Source organism: Limanda limanda, chromosome 21, assembly GCF_963576545.1.
Source record: "Limanda limanda chromosome 21, fLimLim1.1, whole genome shotgun sequence".
In the NCBI taxonomy this organism is placed as follows: domain Eukaryota; kingdom Metazoa; phylum Chordata; class Actinopteri; order Pleuronectiformes; family Pleuronectidae; genus Limanda; species Limanda limanda.
Window position 1 is genome coordinate 16,651,284 of NC_083656.1, and position 24,697 is coordinate 16,675,980.

General features: G+C 44.3%; 1 protein-coding gene across 1 annotated transcript in view; it reads left to right on the forward strand.

The window, feature by feature from the left end:
* The window catches only part of cacna1g (calcium channel, voltage-dependent, T type, alpha 1G subunit), a 230,090-nt gene that overhangs the window by 150,075 nt on the left and 55,318 nt on the right, over nucleotides 1-24,697 (forward strand). The window contains exons 14-20 of the mRNA XM_061094795.1: nucleotides 3,626-3,691; nucleotides 10,519-10,606; nucleotides 15,020-15,201; nucleotides 15,696-16,028; nucleotides 16,888-17,067; nucleotides 17,586-17,686; nucleotides 22,208-22,331. Coding sequence (XP_060950778.1) covers nucleotides 3,626-3,691; nucleotides 10,519-10,606; nucleotides 15,020-15,201; nucleotides 15,696-16,028; nucleotides 16,888-17,067; nucleotides 17,586-17,686; nucleotides 22,208-22,331 — 1,074 coding nt within the window. The remainder of the gene's footprint in view (nucleotides 1-3,625; nucleotides 3,692-10,518; nucleotides 10,607-15,019; nucleotides 15,202-15,695; nucleotides 16,029-16,887; nucleotides 17,068-17,585; nucleotides 17,687-22,207; nucleotides 22,332-24,697) is intronic.

The window sequence follows — 24,697 nt, forward strand, 5'->3', positions numbered from 1 at the left end:
AAGTCCTTAACACGAATAATGGTTATTACTGCAGAAGCTACTCTTGCAAGATTTTGAAGAAATTAGGTTCAAGACTTAACTCTCAGGCTAATGTTCTTATTTGTCAGTGCAGGCAAAAACAACCCTATCAGATACATGTTGCCACTCACAGATACAGAACATACTCATTAGCATGTATGTACATGTACAAATTAACCAATGTGTTTCCTTGCACTCTTTGCTTTGGGTTAGGTGGGGACATGGGATCACACGCACGAGTTGCAGTGTTTCTCTTTCCTCTCCTCTTCTCCTTCATCTGGCTGTCAGCCTCTTCTCCTCCCACTCTCTCCCACTATCTCTGCAGTCATCCTCATTATTGTTCTGCTTATTTGCCAGTACAAGTCGCGCCATAAAGCACATCATACGAAAACTATGTCTGCTCGACTAGACCGCGCATTGGCCCGCATCACCCACATCCTCCGTTTCATCTCTCCCCTCCTTCGTACAACTCGTCTTATGTCATAAAACAAAAAGGATGTGTTATCCACTGCAGCACCGATTCCTCTCCAAAAGAAAAAACTAAAGACAGCAAAACGAAGAGAGAGAGAGAAGGGAAAAAGGTGGATTAATGGTCATTATTGTTTTGAGACAACTGGGAAAACACTTTTCAGGCATCTAGGGAGTAAAGGACTTGAAACTCATTCAGCAACCTCTCTTCACGTCTCAACCACCCCATTTGTAGTGTACAGGGCTTTATTTGAGACGGATGGAGCGAGGGAGAGGAGGGAATAGTTGGTGAGATGACATGGAGAGAATAAATCACAGGCATGTTCAGTATGTCTCTGGCTTTCTTTGTCTCTCTCTCCTCTCCGTCTTGAAGAAGTGACAACGCCAGTTCTTTGATCTCCGATGCTCTTTGGCTCTCCGCCTGTAAGGAGCGAGGATAGATGAGGGGTGGCAGACAACAGCTGACAGCCTCATAAAATATGGATTAATTGGAATGGGCTTCTGCTGCTGTTGTGCTTATCTGCTCTACAAATATAAAGTGCATGACTGTGGTGAATGGAATCCCGTGCAGGGTTTTTGGTTCCCCCCCTCATCCATCTGTCTTACGGCTTCGTTTTAGCTGCTGCAGGCGGATTTCCAGTAAGAACAAAAGTCTAAAAACCAATTTCATGCAACCTCTGCTCCAATCAAATAACATTTTGCTATTAGCTGGTGAATACAGACCATGTTCAGACCTCTTATTAACACATGTCCAGAGAGATCCAGTCACAAGTGGGATGTTCACACTTGGTATTAAAATGTGTCCTGAACGTGTCTCATGTGACCATGTGGAATCAGATCTCATTTTCTTGCTCTATATGCCAATAATCAGGTATGTAAGTTCTGTTCCCAAAGTTCAAATTATGTTGTTTTCAGCCAGTCTGCGTTTATGAGTAGAGAGATGTGTCCTTTGTTAGTTTGTCTCGTGTGAGTTGGTGTGATAGGGAGAGAAAGATGGAGAGCGGCAAGGAGGGGCGCAGTGAATCAGTGTGTAAAGCTTCAGAATGAAATAAGATTTCATTCATTTGAAAACGAAGCAGTCAGTGTCAACGTTGTTGTGTTGGTCACAAATTAATGAATCTATGTGAAACACTGGGAAATGTTCAAATGCTGTCAGCTGATTAGACGGTCTTTCATCTGGTGTTTGTTTAAATCGAAACAAATATTCTCATATTAACCCAGTTAAGCCAAAAGCATGTCAAAAATTATAGAGAAAACACACAAAATGATACATGGTACATTAAACTATTTCAGATATGGGTTTCAAAACTGGCCGAATAACATTGGATGTAATGGCCTAGTGGACATAATAACATGAATCATAATCAGACTAAATACTCTGTAACATGGGGATATGAATGGAATACCTAATCAGCAACTCATGTAACCATCAAAATAATGCCTTATTCATAACAAGTTCAATATTGTTGAAATGTCGGTGTCAATGTAAACATAGTCATTGTGTTGTAGTTGCGTTCAAGGACAGATGTTAATACCAGGTCTGAACGGGGTCATAATAAAGCAACAAAAGCAAAGACCAAAACCTGAACCAAAGGGAGAGTGAATATTGTAACATTGACTTAAATTCATCAGGTGACCGGAAACATGACTCCAAAAAAAGGCTTATCTTGCTAATTGTCTACAAGATGTAAACAGCTCGGTTTCCTTGGCTGGGGAGCAAGTATGTTTCATCCACTTGAAACAAGATGATGAGATGTAAATACACGGAAAAGAAAATTGTTACAACTTAGGAATTACTTAAACTGGTAACACACAAACAAATTAAAGTTGTTCAAAGTAAAGTAAGCAAGTTATACTAACTTTAACTTTAAGTACTACTGTTATGCCAACAATTTATATTTATTGTTAAAAACTTTTTTAGTGTGATTTCAAGTTTCATTGCACAGTAGCTCCTCCCAAATGCTGCTGGCCGTGCACATTGCTAATGATTGACAGCTAATGCTGCGCCGTCACTACAGCTGTTGTGTAGTTTTCCTACTTTTCGGCTTGAATGTTTGTTTGTGTCTATGTTTAAGTTATGGTTCTGTTGGGAGCTCTGAGAGAAGAGAGACAAACAAACCTTCAGAGACACAAACATAACTCACACACACAATCTAAACCCCTGAGGTTCACCAGCCAGCGTTCTTCTGTTCTCCACCTCTGTTCTCCTATCATCACAGAGCTGTGAGCCTAATTCTCCCTCTCCTTTCTCAACGTTACATCCTTCTCTGCAAACATTAAGTTTATTTTTAGTTGGTCAAACTTTCACTGCGTCAGGGTTGCTAGGTAACGGCAGTGCTTGAATGACGAGGGCCAAGTGAGGAGGGATGTACGGACACACACACACACACACACACACACACAAATTGCTTTACTTTTAATGTCCATCCGCTCCATGCTCTTCTTCTTCTCCTGTTATCTCTTTCTCTCTTTCTCTCTTTCTCTCTTTCTCTCTTTCTCTCTCTCTCTCTCTCTCTGTTTCTCTCTCTCTCTCTCTCTCTCTCTCTCTCTCTCTCTCTCTCTCTCTCTCTCTCTCTCTCTCTCTCTCTCTCTCTCTCTCTCTCTCTCTCGCGCTCTCTCTCTCTGACAGTGTGTGTGTGTGACATAATCCAATATCCTCTGCGGAGAGTGCAACAAGACCAAACTGTGTCCTAAAGGAGTATCAGAAGACCTTTCACTGTGACACTAAACACACATATCACACCCAAGACACTCACACACACTTCACATGTCAGCTGCAGAGACAGTGCTTCCCTGCTGAGCACAATATGTCCTGAATGATCATTTAATGTACATGTCGCGATCATTGTCCTTTCTGAGTGTTATCCTTACGAACACGTCAGCGGAACCAAGTGAAGGGTAAAACCGTGGCCGTGCTTCTCCTCCACTCTCTGCTGTCCTGACTCTTTCTTGTGCACATGTGCACCACTCCCGGACAGTTACTTTGACATGTTCTGCTGCATGGTAGAGTCCAACTGTTTCCACAGGCCCGAACCCAGTTTTAACGTCCTCCTGTCTCCTCACTGTGGGTCCACCTCTCTTTCCTCCCTGTCTGCACCTCCCTCTTCCTGTCCGGCTGCACCGTTCACTTCCGCTGCAGGAAGTGCCCAAGCTGGACGACTTGCATGTCCGGCCGAGCCTCATTCCGCTGCCTGTAGACTCGGGGGTATGTACAGCACGGCAGCCCTGCCTTCCCTCCCTCCACTGAATCTACTAACCCCTCTCCCCCTACCCTCCCCTCTTCCCTCCCTCACCACCCCTTCGCCTCACTTTTCCCTGTCGAGGGTTTTTGGTGATGTCACAGATCTCACATAGCTACAGGTTGGAGGTTCATTACAGAGGTACTTCTAAGTAATGGACACACCTGCTTCTTGGCATCATATTTCTTACTGGCCGGCACAATCATTTATCCGATACAATACTGAGCCTTGAAGGACCAATCCACCCAATGTGCACAAATTTGAGACTTTATTTTCGAACATTTGCCTTATGATATTAAGATGAGCAGATAAACTGTCAGTCTTATCAACAGAGAGTTTGAGATCAAGTGACTTTTGAAAGGACATTACACCCTCCTGGGGGTTTTATCTGTACGAAAGATGGAAGGCTGTGTTAGAACATACCTGCCCGCCTATGTAAATTGAAAAAGAAGCAGAGAAGTCATCTACAGCTCTCAAGGTGCTTTTTAATAACAAACATTTAATTTCCAGGCGTAAAATAGTTGCACTCATCAACCACTGATGGCGGTATGCAGCGAGGCCATTAGTTTGGCCCCTGTAGAAACCTGATAGTAAACTCATCAATTAAATATGTTCCATTTTTAATTCAAATGGAAATTAGGTCACTATAGAACCGTTTTCTCCATTGGTCATAGCTCCATAGTCTCGTGGGATTTGTAGCATTTAACAACTGAGCACCAAGTTCGAATTTCAGGTCAAGTTTGAGAAGAAAGTAAAGAAAGAGTAGTTTTAAAAAAAAAACAGAACTGTACTTGACACTTGAAACAATGCAGTCTTGGAACCATCTGTCATACCAAACTGATGTTAAAAAACCATAACCCAAGATAAAACTTAGGTCGTTTTAACCATTTCCTAGATACTGGAAAAGAAACCAATTTTAAAAAACTGTGAATTTTCGTCTTTTGGTCGTTTTTGTGACCTGGTCCTTTAAAACAAGCACTAATGGAAATCATTGTAAAACAAGCTGGTGTAGAGATTCGGTACTGTGACTTGTATCACTCAGAAGTCTCTTCTAAATGAACAGTGCAGTGATGTGTTGCCTCCAACATGGCTGCCAGAGAATGTGCCACATCATCTCAAAGTCCCCTAACCTGCTTCCTGCATGCTGCCCTCGCTGCTAAAACTAACCACGGCGTGGAGTGACTGTTGGCCGGGGTTTAGGAGAGACGACGGAGGGCTTCAACACTTCACTTTGCTGGGTGTGTGTGTGTGTGTTTTCTTTCTTTCTTTTCTCGTCCTTGTTTTAAAAAAACAGACTCCACGTAAAACCTCGGTCTCAATGCTCACCTTCCAGCAGCCCTGTATTTTTTTATGTAGGTTAGAACGCTGCACCAGTGCTGCCAAAAACTCTCCCCTTCTCAGTCCCTGTTTTATCTGATGGGGGCATGGAGATGTGGGGTATGGGAGGGGTGGAGGTGGAGTGGGGCTTTTCGGGAGGCCTCACCGCAGCCAGGATAAATCCAGCCGGACTATGAGATGAGAGCTAATAAAGAGAGCGGGGGAGATCGACTGCATGACTCAGGCTCTTCAGGCAAAACCAGCGCACTCTATGAAATTAGTTCTTTGAAAAGCTGATGGTTGTAAGTGCTGTCCTCGTGCCCTCCAGGTTTACACAGTTGAATCCCGATCCAGGACTTTTACAATAGACAAATGTTCCCAAATGTTCCGAGATTTGATTTTTATTAGGTTGAAATACAGTGGGCCACCGGGGGGGTGAGCGTGAAGTGCTGCTTTGAGTGGAGTGCGGTTGTTGGTCTCATGGTGAAATCATAGTCTGTAGATGAAAAAGTTTATTATACTTTATTCTGCTCTATATGTCGGCTTATATAACAATTCAAAAACTGTTTAATTTTATTTATATTTTATACATGTAAATACATTACACAGTAACATATCTCTAATATAGACTGAAGAAGAAATGTAGGCATTTTTGTCATTTTTTATCAGGCACGACCATTTGGTTAAATTTGTCCAATACTTTGCTTTACAACCAAATATGTGCAAAACGCTAACACTCTGAAAATAGATGGTTTATTTCGTATTACACATGCTAAACATCAGCATGTTGTGGGCATGTCAACAGGCTTGCCTTAGCATTTAGCATCAGCCCAGTTTCACAGAGCAACTAGACCCTAGTTACTAGGGTATACTCAAGTACTCAGACAAGCTAGCAGCTCATGAGGTACTTTCTCTTGAAAAGGTTTGAAGTTAGTACATGTTTCAAATTAATGTTCCAAAAATAGCTATTTTGTTCATTTTTAAAAGAAGAATCAAATGTGTTTTTCATTTAAATTGAATATTGTCTTGTGCAAACAGATCTATATATAAATGAAACCGTGTAAATTAAATATTGACAACCCCGGACTTCCATGGGTACCTTTATTATTGTGTATGTCATTAAGGACTTAGTTAGTTTAGAGGTTTTCTGTGACATCCAATTCTGGTTGGTGAGGCGCCAATGTAGACAGACACACACACCTGCACACACAATTACCCCCCCCCCTTCCTCCTATCAACAGCCACCCTCTGTCTCCCATTTACACCCTCTCTGAAGCGATGTAATTGAAATTCCCCGGTGTGCTGCTGGTGTCTATTATTGTCTGGCTATCAGCAGCAGGCCTAGTCTTGCCCATCTCCTGCGCCCACAACCATGCCCAAATTGGGGTGACAGAGTATAAACAAGTTATCCAAACAATCCGGCTATTCCAAGACCAGGGATTTCCCTCGAGTCCTGTGCCCCCTCTGCTCCGAAGCTGTCATCGCCACCTTTTCCTTTCTCTCGTAAAATCTCAATTGTCCATTGCTTGGTGGGAATTTGCTTTGCTCTATAATCTTTACTGAAATCCCTCACACAGTTTGCCACCCCATCCTGCTGTAAGCACACAGTCAGAATGATAATCCTGTTGGATTAGCATTACAACCGAATGTAGACTCTTTGGGCGATCGGTCCTCCCACCAGTCCTATTTAATTTCGCCCCCTCCTGAGATGCATTAATCTGTAAAAAAAAAGATAAGCAAAACGTCTCATTATTGTTCAAGTTGTAGCTGCACAGCAAGGTTTTCTTTTTTTTTTCTTCTTAATCATTCGAGCTGGATAAATCTTTTAGAGGATACATTTTACGACGACCAAATTACAAATTAATATCTGCCTCGGATGTTGTATAAACGGGTGAAGAAGAGACACTGAGAAGATGATGCAGAAAGCCATTAAAGAGAGGAAAGAGAAAGTGTGAGAGAACAGAATCAGAGAGTACAGAGAAGGAAGCGGTGCTGATCAGGTCCCTTGCAGTCTTATGTAGTCTCACTGACTTTAGCCTCAGTGCAGCATTTCCAAACTGCACCACACACCGCTGACTGTGAAGGGATTAGGGCTGGGGAGATCTCTAGAGTTTGTATTGCTCTGTCTGTATTGGCCAGCTTGTGCTATACCTATATCAAATATTTATACAATAGCTGCATGCACATATAGGACCAGGCTGGAGAATATAGTTTGTTTTCCTTTTATTATTTATCACGTTAGCCATAACCCATCTGCTTTAACACCTTACTCATACAAGAGAACGGCTCAATGTGGAGCTGGAGCAAAAGTGGTCTCTTAAATGAAATGTCTGCTTCTATCAAATACCACAAACTGCTGCAGGAAGAAGAATTGGAAAAAATGATGATGAGCTGCGCAGATATTATTTTATTACTGCACCAAAAGGTTAGCTGGATTTTAGACTCCATTTGCAGGTCCAATATTCTGAATGGCTTATTATCTGCAACGTGAAGCTTTTTCTGTTTTGCATGATTCTAACTGCACCAGAGATGTGCCATGTGAAATGGAGTACAGTAAAAAGTGATATCTTAACATCATTTGTACAGACAGATAATTTACAGTTTACAGCACTGACGCTGCACATACACAAAATGTCTCTGATTATGATTTGACCCAAATCTGACTTTGTTTACCACATTAGATTTTGGATTATGTACCATAACGAATGAAGAAAGATGTAACTGATCCTCCTTGTTTTCACAATAATGACAACACAGTCATAAAATTACTTGCACTAAGCAGTTGCTGGAGGAAGAACCGACTTATCAGCATATGTCAGATGGTTAATAAGACTATTCCCCACCAACTCCTTAGAAAGACCGTATATAGTCATACTTGGTGATAATATTCCACCTTGTTGGACCGCAATGGTGAACAAGAACGGTACATACTTTTACTTAAATGCCTTTGATTTACCCAGGAAACACATACATATTGGGTTGTTATTCCTGCTATTTATATATGTTTGCTCTTATGGCAGACTGACCTTTCCTTACTTGACTCATATTTAGTAGTAGACGGTCTAATGCAGCAAGGGCCATTCTGTAGGGTGTGTACACACACAAAGCAAAGCACATTTTACCTGGTCTTATTCTAGCAACTTTGACTGCTCGAATGTCTTTGTCAATTTGCCGCAATGTACAGATTGGAAAGACATTCAAATTTAGGTAACTTGCCGTGGTGTGCATACACCAATGCAGCCCACGGATGAATAGAGGATAAATTGGATACTGCTTACCAAGACGGTGCCCATTTGATCCTATGGAAGTTTCTCGATGGGTGAACGGCACATGCCACTAGAGACTTTGCCGGCCTCCTCACACTCCAGCTGGGCTGTTTGAGCGTATTGAATTACAGGGGGGTTTGTGATGCTCAGAAAAATGTATTCACTGTTTTATAGCTGCTCCTTTTCCAGTTATGGGAAAAGGCTTTTCGGATAAGCATGGAATATGCAATATCGCTGTGCAGCCTCATCACCAAAAATCACACCGTGACTGTAAATTCTCCCTCCACGGTGGTTCTAATACAGGACTCAGGAACAAATAAAAGTTCTCTCTGAAAAGATCTCAAGCTATATCCTGCTGCAGAGATCAGAAAAGTAGTGAGGAGCAAGGTCAGAAAAAGTAAACATTGACATTTTAAAATGATTTGTCACCTATACTCATACTGAGATTTAGTGAGGGCTCCTGGTTGTGGTTCAGGAGTTTCATAGAGTCTGAGGTCAGGCAGTTTTTAGAATTTTGATGGAACAAATAGAATTTAAGCTGATAAAAAAATCGAAGAATTAGAAGGTAAAAGTACATTGTCTTTTTGATAGATACATAAAATGACACAACATGATTGAACAAGCATTTCAGTAGAGTTTACGTCGACTATATGATGATCTCACCACAACAGAATCAGTGATGACTGATGCAATTTCAGTAAATGTTGTGCCCCAGGGGAAGCGTTTGTCATAAAGACAAAAGGTTCAGAACCAGAACATTGAATCACACCATACTGTAAGGGAGAAAATGAAGAAACATAGTCGTTGGCACCGCTACTATTACCTGTAGCTGTCCTAATCATTATAGTAACAATGGAAAACTAAAGCCTAAAGAAAAGAGCATGGCTGACGGTCAATACATTCCTAGAAAAAATCTGTACTTCATTAATCAGGTAGCCTCAGGTACCTCGTGTTTCCTGCTGTGAGCCAAGATTTTTAAATAGAATGAGTCACTGTGATAAATAAGTAGCTGCAGGAACGTGATGAGCACGGCTACCACAGCCCTCTCCTGGTAGCCCTTGAGATGATTGGCTTGCGAGTTCATTAGCATCCGCTCTCCTATTCCAAATATTCCCCTTCTTCGCAGGTCGGGGGGAGATTCAGTCCGGGGCATACAGATTGTACCTTTAAGTGCGAGACAAAAATGCAAATTGGCATCTCCAACCGTACCCAACATGCCTCCAGTAAACTAACATAGAATATGCAGCACATCCACACCCACTTTGTCTTCCTCTTGCACTCGTGAAGTACCAAGAAAGACATTTGTTAGTTTAAAAAGAGGCGCATGTTGATTAGGTCCCGGGGCATTTCTGCACACATTCTATTCACACCAGACAGAGATCTGACTTCACCGGCTCGGCATTCTATTCATTCCAGGTATCCACCTGGAACCCTCTCACATATTAATAAAGTCTGCAGGCTCTGGCATAGAGCAACACATACAAGCAGGAACGCTGAGGTTCACTGCAGTGGGTTTGGAAGTGGAAGGCAGCACAAAGCGAGGCTGCAAGAGGGAAATTAAAAGTCGGTCACTAATAGTAAGAAGGGTTAAAAAGACATGTTAAATTTGGGATATTGAGACATTCGATATGATAGAGAACAGAATGTTAAAGAGTTCTGCTGTACTAGATCGCTGATTTACACATCGCCTCTCACCACTGTGAAGATTGCTTTATAGTGTGTTGTGTGTTTGTGCATGTGTGAAAATGGTAGAGCTAGCAACCACACTGAAGCTCTTCTGTAGATGTTCATGGGTCACGGCGAGTAAGAGCCTGTGTAACGACAAATCAAGTCAATACACCAGGCCGTGTTCTGTTAGAAAAGTGCATTTTACTGATTGTGTTTCAGTGTGGTTCCACATTCTCGCTCTCCTTGCATGCCAACACTTTACTTAGTTGTTCTTTTTCTCTCTTCACGTGTATCCTTTAACCTTTGTTCTCTGGGATCGAGGAGACCATGCCCTTCGCCTACATGCCTACAGAGAAAGGTTCCCTTTAGGTCAGATTTGGGCTGTGACTGATGTGACATGTGGATGAAGACGCAGCCGAGCAGGGATCTGTGTTTAGAGGCAGCTTCAGCCCACCTGCTATTCTGTTAACCCTAACTCAGAAAAAGGACACATTCAACAGTTGTTCTCCTCTAACACTGTGTGTGTGTGTTTGTGCATCAAGGGAGATTCCCAGGCGGGTTCAGAGATCGGTTCCATCGCACGTTTGGAGGATGTGAACGACAGCAAGAGGGATTTATCGGCTTCTGCAGGTGAGACACGTGCACACACTGTTTGTATATTGCACACATTGCATGGCTGCACTACTTTATTGACGCTATAACAGGATCGTGGAGCACTGACATCAACCCTCTGGGATTTTCAAAGCGCCTTATTACAAGCATTTGGAAAAACCTGCACCATCTGTGTTTGCACAGTTAACTGCTGACATTTCCCCTCCCTTGTCTTTGTTACATCCCTGCAGGTTACACACTGTGTCGTGTTTCTTTTTCAAATGCATGCAAAAATGGTTTTATGCAGCAGCAAGTTACGTTACAGGCCTGAGGCATGTGTAGTCAAACCCGTGCAAACATCACCCCACTTGATCTATGGTTGCGGGTCTCCTGGTCTCAGTCTTTCCCTCACTTGTCTCAGAGCTCACTCTGCAGGCACGTGGCTGGCCGTGTCCTAGCGCAGCATCAAACCAGTACAGCAAGCTCATCCATAATTCCTCATACGCCAGTTCCCATCCCCTCTAATTACTGTTCACGCAGGCTGAAAAGCCCAGTGGAAATACTACTGTATGGAGTGCAACCTGCAGACGTACGGTATCATCTCCTCCTCAGCCCCTTCCACATGCTCTGTGTAAAACTGCTTACATGGCTCGGAGAGACTAATATTCATGTTCAAGCCCCGGATAAAGGTTTAAAGATGGGCTGAATTAAAGTTATTAAAGCTGCGTTTCCCTCCGCATGTCATGTATTTGTGTTGCTGCCTAACATAATATTCTCTTCTGCACATCCCACAAGATTAATGCCCTCCTGAAATATTCATGTTGCTCAATAACAGTATGAGGCATCCATTTTTAAATACGCTGCGCTGAGTTACTGAGGCTGCACCCGCACTGCAAACCCCCCCATGCACCACCTCTTCTGCATCTTCCTCTCTTTTATTTTTTCAATGAATTTAGCGCTTTCTATTTCTTTTCTTTTATTCCATATCAACTTTCTTCCCTCTGTGTTGTTACCTTGCCGTGGTGGGGAGGCTTGTGTACTTCCGTGACCCTGGAGGCTATACCGGCGGGGTTATACCCCTGGCAGGTCTTACCAAGCCGGGCAGGTTTTAGGGTAGAGGTCCGACTAAAGGCAACACCTGGTCCTCCAGGTTGGGGGTTAGGCGTGGGGCTAACAACAACCCCACCCCATAAAACAATACCTGTTACAGAAACGCAAACAAGAGTAAACCAAGATATCCCGCCCCGGAGTGAAGATGGACCTTCGTCAGAAGGATTTATGACGCAGGGTGGTGAAAGCCAGAAGCACCTGGAAGCCACTCTGCCAAAAACCATCCTCTCAACCGGTGTTACAACCACCATCGGTACATGGAACGTAAGGACCATGTTCGAAGCTGGAAAGACCGCACAAGTGCCACCGAGATGAAGAAGTACAACCTTGCCATACTCTGACTTAGTGAATCAAGATGGACGGGTTCTGGACAGAAGAGGCTTGTCACAGGAGAGCTGCTGCTGTACTCAGGCCATGAGGAGGACAACGCACACCACAACCAGGGAGTCGCTTTGATGCTGTCCAAGGCTGCTCAGAGAGCACTCATGGGATGGGAGGCACATGGCTCGAGAGCAATAGCAGCTACATTCAAAACAAAGAAGGAAAGAATAAACATGAACATCATTCAGTGCTATGCCCCAACCAACGATAGTGACGAAGAGAGCAAGGACGAATTCTATAGCAGAATACAGACCATCATCCAGAGATACTCAGAAAGAGACATTACCATCTTAATGGGAGACATTAATGCAAAAATAGGAAGTAACAACAGAGGCTATGAGAGGATAATGGGGCAGCATGGTCTAGGCGAGATGAACGAAAATGGAGAGAGATTCGCAGAACTATGTGCAAATAACAACCTTGTCATAGGAGGAAGTGTCTTCCCCCACAGGCGAGTACACAAAGCCATATGGGTATCACCGGACCTCTCCACTGAGAACCAAATAGACCATGTATGTGTCACAAAAAAGTTTAGGAGGTCCCTCATAGATGTACGAGTCAGAAGAGGAGCTGACGTAGCATCAGACCACCATCTTCTCGTTGCCAAAGTCCAATTAAAGTTGAGGAGAAACTGGACAGGTGAGAAGAACCAGAGAAAGAAATTTAACACAGCACTTTTAAGAGATCCAGCAGCAGCAGAAACATTCAAGATCAAACTAAAGAACAATTTTCATGCCCTGCAAGAGCTAGATGAAGGTGAGGAAAGAAACATAGATGGGATGTGGAAGGTAGTAAAGGAAGCCGTAATTACAACCTGCAATGTAGCACTGGGACCACAGAAAGATAACCACAAGGCTTGGATATCAGCAGAGTCAATTAAGAAGGTGAAGGAGAGGAAAGAAAAGAAGGCAGCTCTAAACAGCAGTCGTACAAGAGCAGAGAAAGTAAAGGCACAAACAGAGTACAGGGAAGCAAATAAGAACGTGAAAAAAAGCTTGAAGACCGACAAGAGGAACTACATAGAGGCCCTTGCATTAGAAGCAGAAGAAGCAGCTAGACATGGGAATCGGAAGGACCTGTATGACACCACCAAAAAGCTGGCAGGAAAGACCAGTAAACCTCAAAGACCAGTAAAGGACAAAGAGGGAAAGCCAATAATGGGGGAGGAAGGACAGAAAAAAAGATGGTTGGAACATTTCGAGGAACTTCTCAACAGACCAGCCCCACAAGACCCACTACACATCCAACAAGCAGACAGGGATCTGCCAATAGAACTCAGCGTACCAAGAAGGGAGGAGATCAGGAAAGCCATTAAAAAACTTAGAAACGGCAAGGCTGCAGGACCAGATAGCATCCCTGCCGAGGCACTGAAGACGGACGCAGAGACCATGGCAGAGATGCTCCACCCTCTCTTCAAGAAGATGTGGGAAGAGGAAAACATCCCATGCCAATGGAAGGAGGGCTATCTTGTGAAGATGCCAAAGAAAGGGGACCTGAGCAACTGTGGAAATTATAGGGGGATCATGCTACTCTCCATCCCAGGAAAGGTCTTATACAGGATCTTACTGGACAGGATGAAGGATATGATTGACCCCCAGCTTAGAGACCAGCAGGCTGGCTTCTGCAAAGACAGATCGTGTACAGACCAGATTGCTACACTGCGCATCATCCTGGAACAGTCACTCGAGTGGAATTCACCGCTATTCATCAACTTCATCGACTACGAGAAGGCCTTCGACAGTGTAGACAGGGAGACCCTCTGGAAGCTTCTCAGGCACTACGGAGTACCAGAGAAATTAACTAACATCATCAGAAACACCTATGAGGGAATGACCTGCAGAGTGATCCACGAGGGACAACCTACCGATGCCTTCAGTGTACAAACTGGAGCGAGACAGGGGTGCCTACTATCGCCATTCCTGTTCCTGCTGGCAATGGATTGGGTAATGAAGCAATCCACAGCAGGAAGAAAAAACGGCATACAGTGGACAATGTGGGCGAAGCTCGATGACCTGGACTTTGCAGATGACTTGGCCCTTCTCTCTCATACCCAGCAGCAGATGCAGGAAAAGACCAGCACCATCGCAACCAACTCTGCTCGCCTCGGTCTCAACATCCACAGAGGGAAGAGCAAAGTCATGAGAGTCAACTCTGCCAACACTGCACCCATCATGCTGGAAGGCGAAGCTCTGGAGGAGATTGAGGAGTTCACCTACCTTGGCAGCATTGTCAACAAACAGGGTGGAACAGATGCAGATGTGAGAGTCAGGATTGGCAAGGCGAGAGTTGCGTACCTCCAACTAAAAAATATCTGGAGCGCAAAAGACCTGGCCATCACAACAAAGATCAAGATCTTTAACAGCAATGTGAAGTCAGTCCTACTCTACGGTGCTGAGACATGGAGGACTACGGTGAATACAACAAATAAAATCCAGTCATTTATCAATACCTGTCTGCGACAAATCCTCCAGATCCACTGGCCTAACACCATCAGCAACAAAGAACTGTGGGAACGTACCAGCCAAAAGCCAGCGGACGAAGAGATCCTCCAACGACGTTGGAGATGGATAGGCCATACTCTCCGTAAACCAGCCACAAACACCACAAGACAGTCCCTCAAGTGGAATCCCCAAGGGAAAAGAAAGAGAGGTCGGCCGCGAAACACCTGGCGTAGAGACCTGGAGGCAGACGCCAAGAAAATGGGCTACACCTGGGGACAGCTTGAGATGTTGGCCCAGGACCGTGATGCATGGAGAACTCTTGTTTGCGGCCTAAGCCCCAGAAGGGGTAGTAGGCGATGATGATGATGATGACATCAACTTTTCCTTTGTTCCTCTCACCTCTGTTGTTTTCTTTTCAACACCATCATCTTAAGTCTGTTCATCGTATCATTATATCCTCTCTTCTTTACATTTTACTCAGTTTTTTCTTCTTCTTCTTCTTCCCTCTTTTCTTTACTAGTGGTGCCTGTTAATGGTCATGTGGACCTGAAGACCAGCCTGACTCCACCTCTAATTACTCACACGGCCGCCACCCCCATGCCCATACCCAAGCTGCCAGTCGGAGGTGATCCCATCCTGGGGTACGAGGCCCGCCGGGGCAGCAATGTCTCCGTAGACCCAGCCTGCTATGACAAATCACCGGTTAGTGCATTTATTATTATTTCTCACATATCCCTAAAGCATGTGGCAGTTCTCAAGTGTAATACGCGATGTCACAAAGCCAACATTATTACATGTGTAAGGAGATAAGTGCCAGGCATTACCCCCAGCCCTTTCTGCCCCCCCGCTGTACCGCTGAGCGTCTCTCTGGATTCATTGTATGTGTCCATGTTAATGTGATGAGGTCACAGTGATTGATGATGATTACTGTGGCATGCCAGTCGGACAGTCTGCGTACCGCTGCCACTCTTTATTTGACAAACTGATTATCAGAATAAAGACTTGGGGGAATAAGTCTGGTTCCCTACTGCTCCTGTCTGTCTGTCTGTCTGTCAGTGTTAATCTTAATTCAATTGAGCTCACGTCATGCCGAGTCAATCCATTCCGCTTGGTTATTTGCATGACATAACATTACACGAGTAGTAAGACACAAGATCAACCTTGTTTCTTCTCTCTCCTTTTACTTCCTTCTCCAGACCAGTGCCCGCAGTGCTTCCCCTCACGCCCCCTGGACCGCCGGCAGCGGCTGGACCAGCCGCCGGTCCAGCTGGAACAGCCTTGGCCGCGCCCCCTCGCTCAAACGGCAGAAGCGGCAGTCGGGGGAGCGCCGCTCACTCCTCTCCGGGGAGGGCGGCTCCAGCTCGGAGGATGGCGAGGGTGGAGGGGAAGGTGGAGGTGGGATGATGGAGGATGACAACACCTCCCTTGCCCGAACGGACTCCATGTCGCAGAAAGGGCCCCGACATCGGAGGATGGAGTCGGTGGAGACCCGTAGCTCCATGGATCTGCCACCTGATGCTCTGCTGCAGGTAGAGCCCCCCCTCCCCCACACCCACCCCTATCAATCAGCTTTAATGAATACTGGAGTGCTGTTGAGAGAATGACTCTTGACTTGGAGCAGTAACCAAATATGTTGGCTTGATTAAGCTGCACAAACTGCAGGTTTTAGTGTGCATCTTTAAATTATATTGTCTTACATTGACTTTTATAGCATTCTTCTTCTGTTACTGCAGTGCCTTTCCTATTAGTCACAGGTCCACGCTAGCAGTATAAGCCCCAAACACAAAAAACACATCACTGACAAATACAACTATAGACTATTGACATTTTTAACAGTGAAATGACAGAAGCTCGTGAGTCAGAACAGCAGAAAATGTAACATCCAGTTCCAATTCCACATGCCGAAGTGTTCCTGGGCAAGACACTGAAGCCAAAATAGCCCCTGACACCTGTTTGTGTTTGTTTTTTTTACTACAACAGCTGTATGGCAGTTTTCTCTTCTCTTGTGTCAATACACAACCATATTCATGCAGGTTTTTTCTCACAAACAAAGGCTGCAGCAGGCACATCTTTACAAAATAAATCCTCCCTCTGGCTGAAAGAATGTTTATCAGTAAACCCACCTGCTGTCATCTCAGGCTGGAATGGGAATCTGCATTCACTCAGTTATTGGTGATTCATGAGGGGAGAACCCTGCTATATGGCTTAAAAGGGAAATTGCTTTATGGCGCTTCCATGATAATGCTGCGCTTCCAAAATGGTTATTGTCTTTGCAAAGCCAAAGACAATAAGGAAACAAAGAGACAGTGACACATTGGCATTTACAACCATTAATGTATACGGCCTTTATTAAGATGGCAGTATTTCCTCCCCTTTCTCCTTGTGTAGGTGCCCTTCCTGTACCGCTCAGCCAGCATGCACAGCTCCAGACCGCCCTCCCTGGGCGCCCTGCGGCCCTCAGAGCACAGCGACTGCAACGGAAAGGGATCTCTGTCCGCCCTGGGCCCGACACATGTCTCGCTGGAGGAGAACACTGAAGATGATAATGCAGAGGAGGAGCCCAACCTGGTCAGTGTGTGTGCATCTGTGCATTTTTTAATGTCGATCTTTGTGAATGAAACCTGTTTTACTTTGGTTTAAAGGAAAGAGAGAGAGAAACAGAGGAGCTGTAACAGTTTATTTGAACCAATGGTCAAATGTATCATGTTAAATCTTCCTATGAATCAAGCTCTCTAGAATATATTGTTTTTTAAAAGTTTTGATACCTGTCAACAAAATTCTGAGTCTCTTTTCTCAGAATTTTATTTTCTAAATTTAATTCTGCAGATAATACATATATCATTAAGCTCAGCTGGGATATCATAACATGTGCATGTTGCATTAAGCTGACCTCCCATCGTATTTGTCTGTAGGTGCCTTTTTTAGTGAACTTGTTTGATACATATGTATGTCTTTGTATCCCTGAATAAAACAGTCCAATCCAGGGAGTTCTGTCTGTGGGTGTGATTGTTGGCTCACTGTCTGCAACAGGGGAAATTGTGCACTCATGAATAATGAACACACTGTCCACCTTTAACTCTGCGCAGGGTCGTTTTGCCAGATTGTTCCTCTGGCTGGAGAAGAAGCAGCCCGAGTGGTGTCGACAGAGAGACACCTGGTCACTCTACCTCTTCCCTCCAGAGTCCAGGTAGTATTCACGCCTCCGCTCGCTTTTTGAGTATGTTTACAATAGTATTAATGGAAGTTTACAGGTACTGGTAGTTTCTTCCTCCCCCTGGCAGTTATGAAACTAGTGCAGTGTCCGTTCTAAACCTGCCTGTTTGAAATGGGCTGTGAGCTCGGCCTGTGGTGATGCTGGTTGCAGGTCACTTTCTGAAACTGGAAAAGCAGCCTGCAGTATTTGAGCCGCTGTAGGTAAAGACCTGCTGTTGGACTCAGTCGACAGAACCCTGGTACTGCTCCACCCACCGCTGCTGCTCAAAGAGCTGTTCACCTGTTTATTCAAAGTTCAGTGAAGCTCGACTCACACATGACATACCTCTATGACGGTTATCTATATGTTCCAAGTGTTACCTGCATGTTTGCATGAAGTGAAATGTGCTTTATAAATTATTAATAATAGCCATTGGCCTAGGACTTTTCAAAACATAGTTTCTGTTGTGAGAGTACATAAAAGACTGAGCCATCTTATTTATAGGGAAAGACTGCATTTGACTGACATCCCATGATGCTGGATGTAAAGGCAATTTTTGTCCTCCTCCCTCTCCTGTTCCCTCCCACGTTCTCACTTCACAATTCTCTTTTATCTGCACATTTCTGCCACGTCAGGGGTGAGTAAGCAGCAGCAGAGGGAGGAATGGAGTTTCTCCTGCTGAGCGCTGCGTATTATCTCGGCCGCGTGCTGCGGAATCCTTGCCCCCCACCAACACCACCTTTTTTCCCCCCTTCGGTCGTCCTCGTCCTTTTCCTCCTCCTTCTGGGTCTTTGATGCTTCTCGTGCCGCGTGCCTCTGAGGATGCTGAGCAGAGCGCCGGCCCCCATCCTACCGTCACAGCCCTGCATGCTAATTAAACATCAAACAAGTAGCCCCCCCCCCCCCCCCCCCTAATCACCACTCACCAATTGGGAACTTACCATCAGCCTTCACCGTTGTCACAGTGTAACCATTCCCACTGTGGATGTTTGAAATACGGTGGCTCACACACAGTCCAAAGTAACTTCTTTGTGCCTGCTTTTGATTATACAACTGCTGCATATTAAACACACACATATTGACTTTGATCTGACTTCCCTGCTTATTCGGTCAAATCTGTAATCAGCACAATAATATTGAGGCTAACAAGTTCATTGGTGCAGTATCTGTGTGGGCGGGCACAGGCAGTTAAGCAGCTGACATCTGTGGTGTCTTGTCTTCTTCTACGTACTTGGATCAACTGCTGCAGCGGTGGTCTACTGGCAGCCTGTGGCCAATAATATCTGTCCTGCCAGATCACTTTGATGATTTTCCTCTCACCATATAAGACCCCAGACATTTACAGGTGCTGCCTTCCTTGATCTCCATCATGACAGCAACATTCATAGAATCAAGTCCTGTTTGGAAAAATGTTCGGAATATTGCTACAATGCATTAAATGTAGCTTTATTTTGAAATGTAAGAACTTAGGACTATAAATTGCTTAACATACCTCTAAAATAGATGACATATATTGTATGAAAGCATAAGGCCAGATAAGTAAATAATTTAAACTGGAATATAAACCACACATGTAGGCAATAATGAAGAAAATTCAGTTTTATTTTTATGAAAAACTTTGCCTATAAAATCCTCATTGCAGATAAACCAGGTAGGCTGAAGTTTCTAACTTCTCTATGAACCACATAGTGTTTATGAAAAGCTCTGCACACAGCATCCAGCTCACAAACAATGAAAAAGTGACTAGTCTCACAAAATTGAGGTGAATAAGTTCTATAGGAAAAGTAGAATCACTTGGATCAAGCCAGCAGCAGTGTCAGCATTAATCCTCTCCCTGTGGATTCCCATTATTTACACACAGTGCATCTGTCAATTTGAGGCCTTTCAAAACTTTTTGACGTTTGTCCTCTCTGCTGACTGTATTACATATTTGGAAAAGGTTAAGCTCTCTGGAATGTGCTGTTGTTCCGAGTAAGAAAACTGAAGGCGCTTGGCTCAGACGGGGCTTTTAGCTGCCTTTCAATCACAGAGAGCTGCGTGGTTCGGCCGCCGCCGAGAGTGACACTGAGGACACAGGCTCAGCTGGACTGGAGACATGATGGACGCCTGCCCGTGCTCACAATCACATCAAGACACAGCAGCTTGGTGGGAGGCCGGAGTCCAGCGGCTCTCACACAGACGAGGGTTCACCACCTCAACCTGTCTTTGCGCTCGCCGCTGTAACCGCTGCTGCTGATGATTACTGCAGGGGAAGTTTTTAATGAGCCGAGGAGTGGGCCGGCTTTGTCGCCCAACTGATCCAGTCGCTGCGATAGATGTGTTCACCTGCAACAACGGGCTCTGTAAGAACAGTGGTCTGTGGGAACCGGGATGTTGAGGGGTCGCTGACGGTTGTGCATGTTGTCCCCGGGTTCCTTTGTGTACAGTGCATGATTAGACCCTGTGCAGCTCCACTGGAATTTGAGCAGCAGATAATAAGAAACAGATAAGAATAGAACAAAGAGACAGCTGGGAGGAAGTTTCAGGCTAACTGTAAACAGTGAACGTAATGATCTGTGGCCTTTTTTTATGTCCGAACTTTCTGTGCTGCTGCTTTTTCCAAGTGGTAAAAGTGATTCAGCCTGTAGTTGAGGAAAACATCAACTTCTCCCCGCATCTGTCGGCTCTTCTCTGTAAAAAGCAGTCGTCCCAGCGCACAGGAAGTGATGCGGGTTGTGTCTCCGGATTGTTTGGAATGCACAGAACAAGAAGTGTGGTAGTGAGGTAAAGAGCAAAGGCATCAAAGATGCCAACATATTTTTTGTATATGAATATGAAGGAAAATAAAGACTGTTTAACTTCAGATGAGAGAATCAGTGTCCAGAGAACGTGTGTGACATTTGTTTATAGTATGAAACAAAAGGATATTCAAGTCAAAAGGTCAGTAAATATCATCAGAAGGGGAAAATGTCAAACCTTGTCACTTGACTTTTTTGTTTGCTTGCGGTGACTGTTGTTCCCTGAGGTTTTAGTGTGAGTGTTTGAACCTAACATAAAAGTCCCCACCCAGACATGGGCCCTTCACATTACGAAGGAGGAGCTGTCACAGGAGGTGTGTGTGTGTCTGTGTGTGTTCACCATGTGTCCTCCCTCCGTCCCTCATTTGTGTGCTTCAGGAAACCACACGTATCCTTCAGCATCACAGCTCTGGCGTGAAGATATCAAAGAGGAATTAGCTCATAGAGTCTGTGCAATGTAACACACAAAACGCAGCTAGTGTTGACACAGCACTTGTGTCTGTGTTGCCAAATTAAAAACAAAAATTGAGGACGTAGTTGAATCGCTTCCGCTGCCATAAATAACAGGTGTTTCCACTTGTCCCCGTCCTCGTGAGCTAAATGCCTGGCAACCTTTTTCATGTTTGGTGATGAAAGTCAGGCATAATTGATGACACTTTATTCTACCGCGGTTCATTACAGAATTACAGCGTGTGAGACAAGCTCTTTTAAATTGAATGAGATCCTTCATTACAGTGTGTACAGTGTGTTTCAGTAAATGTCCTTGTACGGTATGTAATATTATGACAGGTTTTATGCAGCAGGCTGGATGGACGATGCTTTATTATTAAACCCACGCCATTACAGCTGAGTGGGACTTAATGACTTTTTTAGCCCCGCTTTTTGACGGCTATAGCTGCTAGTTCAGCTACTTTACAGATTAACATGTTACATACAAAATGAGATCATGAAATATGATTCAGTGTAGATTAAACTACCCTACAGCATATAGAGCGTAAAATTTGCTCCAACACAATCAGCTTTCACAGTAAAACCTTGATAAAATTAACGCATTAGTACTTATAATCAAGTTATTCATTATCTATACAGTTTATCCTGGAAGGGTCACAGGGAACCGATGAAAATGTAAATGCAAACACTTTTCACGTTATAAGTTTAGCAGCTTGACATGATGATATCTCCGTACTTCTCTGTGAGATATGTTCTCAGTGTACGTGCACGTTAAAGTCTCTACCTCCCACTTGTGTATGTTTCTCAATGGGCTGCTGGCACATAGTGGACGCCGCTTAAAACTGAGATATACAGTGAGCACAGAGGACATTTCCTTTCAGACAAATGTGAATACAATCCACCACAGTTTTCAAACTCTCTTGGTAAACATCACTCTGCACAGTGGAGCTCAAACATCAAAGAGAGGTAGCAATGGAGAAAAATAACCATTTTCAATGGAGGAGAACCTTGACTAAAGAATCTCAAGGCTCAAACCAACAATAATCAATATGCACACTGGATGTATTTACTATAGTGTTTCCATCACATCCCCTCATTCTGGGTTGTCACTGTTCCTGCTGACAGCTATTTATGATATATGTCAAAGTGTGGAATTTGCCATAAACCTGTGTAAACTTAAAACTACCTTCTTTGTTCTGAACACACTGTGTGGTTGGTACCCTCACTTGTGTGTAAAAGCCTTTTCCGCTGTCACTTACATCTCTGCGCTTGTTTGTTTTTTTGGCAGGTTTCGGATCCTTTGCAAAAGGTTCATCAGCCACAAGATGTTTGACCACGTCGTGCTGCTCATTATCTTCCTCAACTGCATCACCATTGCAATGGAGAGGCCTCGCATCGAACCCTCCAGTGCTGTGAGTCTCAAACACAATCACTAGGTTTATTAACAGGTTACTAAATGTGTAGAAGTTTTTGTTAACCCACTAACAACAATCAAAAACAACTGCCGCTCTTCTATTTCTTGTCAAAGTACTTTAAATGTATTTATTTTGCCTGAAATATGTGATGAGATCCACACAGGGCACGAGCGTTTTGCAGGTAACGTTGTCTCTTGGCTCTTTCGTTGTCTTGTGTTTGGTATCAGTTCCTAAAAAGGTTGAGTAGTGACATTCTTTTCAGAAACAGAAACTAAGAAAAGGGGAAAGTGAGTTAGATGGGCAAAGAAACACACATCACCCCCCCTGGCTGTACTGTATGTACAGTCCAGGCACAGACCCCCCTGAACTGTGTGTGTGAAGAATGAAGAAACTCACTGCCTGCTCCAAAACACTTCAAACAGAAATGGAGGAATGTCACGGCTCAACAGAGTTACCACTGTCGTTTGCTCGCCCCAGAGAAATGGAGCGGAACATTGTCCAACCAGGGAACCACTCCTGCTTGACTGTGATCCAGCTTTGGGTGATGTGTGCTATACCCCTAAATCCAGAGCGATGCATCAACACCATGCATCACCTCCTTAGCTAATGCATCTTCCATAGTAGAGGGCTGTCTGCATGCCTTGAAGGAACAAACACACAACACATACTCTGTCCTTTCTTACCTACAGCAATAGCAGCAGAACACAACCTCTGCTTGCATAAACACAATAATTATCACCCTGCTCACAGAGCGGGTAGTTCAGTGGATGCTCCTAATTGCGGTTCGGTCTCGCTAGAACGCTCTGTCCTGCTTGTTTTGCGAGCGAAACACGGAGGACAGGGTGGCGTCGAAATTGATTCAATTATCTGCGGGCATGGTGAATGTGGCTTATGTCCAGGAAGTAGTTTTGCAAATGAAGGCTGCCCCACAGGTCAGCCTTTTCTCATCAGGGCATCACATACAGTTGGGTGGATTACTTCTCTCACCTCTATTCAAACACACACACACACACACAGTCATGTCTCCATGACTGCAGAGGACATTACCTTGAATTACATTTATTCCTCATAACCTTAAAGGGATAGTTCCCGGAAAAATGAAAAGTAACTCATTATCTACTCACCACTAAGCCGATGGAGGGTTGGTTGAAGTGTTTGAGCCCACAAAACACTTCTGGGGTCTCAGAGGCAAACTTACAGTAGAATCCAATACCATTGAAGTCAATGGTGACTCCTTCTTCAGACGTTATAAAACAATAGACAAAACATAACACACCTCCATACTGCTCGTGTGGTTTCATCCAAGTGTCTGCAAGCCCCGACATTCATATTGAACTAAAAATAAGTTCAGTTACACCGTATGTTAAGCCTAAAAGTTAGTTCACTGGAAGTGACTAAGCTGCCGGACATATAGCTACACAACGGTATGTCTGAGGGTCTGTGAATGTGCCCAGAAGGAGGATATCAGTGGACGCTGATATCGTCCACTGATGAGCACCCTCTACATGACCTTGTTTTTTAATTTTAATGTTGGGGCTTACGGGCACACTTAAGGCCGGCACATGCTTCTGCAACTGCGTCGGCGGCTTCTCATGCAGCTGTGTCAACGGACTCGTTTGAATTGATGGTTCTCCAAGGGTTGCGCGTGTTGCAAAGCAATTCACTGCCAGAACACTAGGCGGAGTAATGTTTTTTGTCGAAGACGACCTTAGAGACGCCTTCTTTGTGTGTGGCAGTCGTCGTCGACTGTTTATTTACATCGCCACTGCGGCACGTCATAGCCTTTTTCTGACAGACAAATTTGTCCCATATCTTCCGTTATACAAGTGCTCATACTTTCGGATCTCTTCTAACAAACGCTCTTCTATTTGGTCCATATTTGTTCTTCTAAATCTTACGTGGTTTCTGCCTGTAATATGGGGCATGAAACCAGGAATGTGACTCCGGAAGGGATGTAGTTAGCAGACCAATCACAGTCTTGCGGGCTGCGTGAGGCTTCCGTAGCTTTGCCGTATAGTTAGAAAATTGGGCGACGCACGAAAGCACGCAAGAAGGGGTACACAATTGCTCTTGCGCTTGCGTGTCCCTGAAAACGCAGAAGCATGGGCCGGTCTTTAGGTGACACCACACAAGCAGTATGGAACACTGTTCTGAGACTCCAGAGTTGTTTGTAGATCCAAACACATCCCCCACCCCTACATTGGCATAGTGTGGAGTAAAAGTGAAGCTTTGTTTTCGGTGAACTATCCCTTTAACCATAGTTAGTACCTCACTTTACCTACCTCTTACTAGAACTTTAACCTAAACCTTGACCCGAAACTAACTCTTAAAAACTGTCTTCACCTAAAACTCTTTTATTATAA